General features: G+C 49.1%; 1 protein-coding gene across 1 annotated transcript; it reads left to right on the plus strand.

The window, feature by feature from the left end:
- The first annotated feature begins 756 nt into the window (after window positions 1–756).
- LOC138368277 (mucin-22-like) lies at window positions 757–1,824 on the plus strand. Its single transcript, XM_069330830.1, has one exon. The coding sequence runs from the start codon at window positions 757–759 to the stop codon at window positions 1,822–1,824; it is 1,068 nt and encodes a 355-aa protein (XP_069186931.1).
- The last annotated feature ends 295 nt before the right edge of the window (window positions 1,825–2,119 follow it).

Consider the following 2,119-nt stretch of genomic DNA (forward strand, 5'->3'; position numbering starts at 1 on the left):
GTCCCTAGTAGTCCCAAGTAGTCCCTAGTAGTACCTAGTAGTCCCTAGTAGTCCCTAGTAGTCCCTAGTAGTCCCTAGTAGTACCTAGTAGTCCCTAGTAGTCCCTAGTAGTACCTAGTAGTCCCTAGTAGTCCCTAGTAGTCCCTAGTAGTACCTAGTAGTACCTAGTAGTCCCTAGTAGTCCCTAGTAGTACCTAGTAGTACCTAGTAGTCCCTAGCAGTCCCTAGTAGTCCCTAGTAGTCCCTAGTAGTACCTAGTAGTACCTAGTAGTACCTAGTAGTCCCAAGTAGTCCCTAGTAGTCCCTAGTAGTCCCTAGTAGTACCTAGTAGTCCCTAGTAGTCCCTAGTAGTACCTAGTAGTCCCTAGTAGTACCTAGTAGTACCTAGTAGTCCCTAGTAGTCCCTAGTAGTACCTAGTAGTCCCTAGTAGTCCCTAGTAGTCCCTAGTAGTCCCTAGTAGTCCCTAGTAGTCCCAAGTAGTCCCTAGTAGTATTACCTGCTCTCACGACTGGAAAGCGTCAGATTTCCAGTGCTTTGTCCTAAGCCAAAAACGTACAAAAACCGATGTAACCCATGTAACCTGTCGAGGTCACTGCTTAATTAGGTAGCGTCATTATTGCCGCGCTTTAATATTCTGCTAAAACACCCAGATTTTGACGTTGTGGTACAGTGTCCTAAATGTGGTCCAGTCTATATGGGACTCAGGCTGACTCAGAGAGACTCAGCCTGACTCACCAAGAATACACAGGTGAATGATGACATTTTCTCATCTGATAACGGTGAACACAGCTGCCGTCAGCAGTGTTGTGACACAGGTGACTGCCGTCAGCAGTGTTGTGACACAGGTGACTGCCGTCAGCAGTGTTGTGACACAAGTGACTGCCGTCAGCAGTGTTGTGACACAAGTGACTGCCGTCAACAGTGTTGTGACACAAGTGACTGCCGTCAACAGTGTTGTGACACAAGTGACTGCCGTCAACAGTGTTGTGACACAGGTGACTGCCGTCAACAGTGTTGTGACACAGGTGACTGCCGTCAGCAGTGTTGTGACACAAGTGACTGCCGTCAACAGTGTTGTGACACAGGTGACTGCCGTCAACAGTGTTGTGACACAGGTGACTGCCGTCAACAGTGTTGTGACACAGGTGACTGCCGTCAACAGTGTTGTGACACAGGTGACTGCCGTCAGCAGTGTTGTGACACAAGTGACTGCCGTCAGCAGTGTTGTGACACAAGTGACTGCCGTCAGCAGTGTTGTGACACAAGTGACTGCCGTCAACAGTGTTGTGACTCAAGTGACTGCCGTCAGCAGTGTTGTGACACAAGTGACTGCCGTCAACAGTGTTGTGACACAAGTGACTGCCGTCAACAGTGTTGTGACACAAGTGACTGCCGTCAGCAGTGTTGTGACACAAGTGACTGCCGTCAGCAGTGTTGTGACACAGGTGACTGCCGTCAGCAGTGTTGTGACACAAGTGACTGCCGTCAACAGTGTTGTGACACAAGTGACTGCCGTCAACAGTGTTGTGACACAAGTGACTGCCGTCAGCAGTGTTGTGACACAAGTGACTGCCGTCAGCAGTGTTGTGACACAGGTGACTGCCGTCAGCAGTGTTGTGACACAAGTGACTGCCGTCAACAGTGTTGTGACACAAGTGACTGCCGTCAGCAGTGTTGTGACACAGGTGACTGCCGTCAGCAGTGTTGTGACACAAGTGACTGCCGTCAGCAGTGTTGTGACACAAGTGACTGCCGTCAGCAGTGTTGTGACACAAGTGACTGCCGTCAACAATGAAAATGTTGGGCAGACTCGGTATGTTTAGACAGCCACAGAGCCTTCACACAGGACCTCACGAGAGACTACTACACAAACTTGAAAAGCAGGTGGAAGTAAGAGGACAGAGCACTGCCATGGGTAAAGAATTACCTAACAAATGCGAATCAGAGTCACAGTGACGGAGAGAAGTCTGAATGCTGTAAGGTAACAAGTGGTGTACCTCAAGGATCGGTGCTGGGACCCATACTCTTTCTCATTTATGTAAATGACCTATCTACCGGAGTTGAGTCTTACATGTCAATGTTTGCAGACGATACAAAACAAATGAGAAGCGATGAGAC

Source organism: Procambarus clarkii, chromosome 24 (assembly GCF_040958095.1).
Source record: "Procambarus clarkii isolate CNS0578487 chromosome 24, FALCON_Pclarkii_2.0, whole genome shotgun sequence".
Lineage (NCBI taxonomy): Eukaryota > Metazoa > Arthropoda > Malacostraca > Decapoda > Cambaridae > Procambarus > Procambarus clarkii.

Bases quoted from the DNA above. Each gene is read 5' to 3' on its own strand.
- LOC138368277 (XM_069330830.1), top strand. From the start codon at position 757: ATGACATTTTCTCATCTGATAACGGTGAACACAGCTGCCGTCAGCAGT.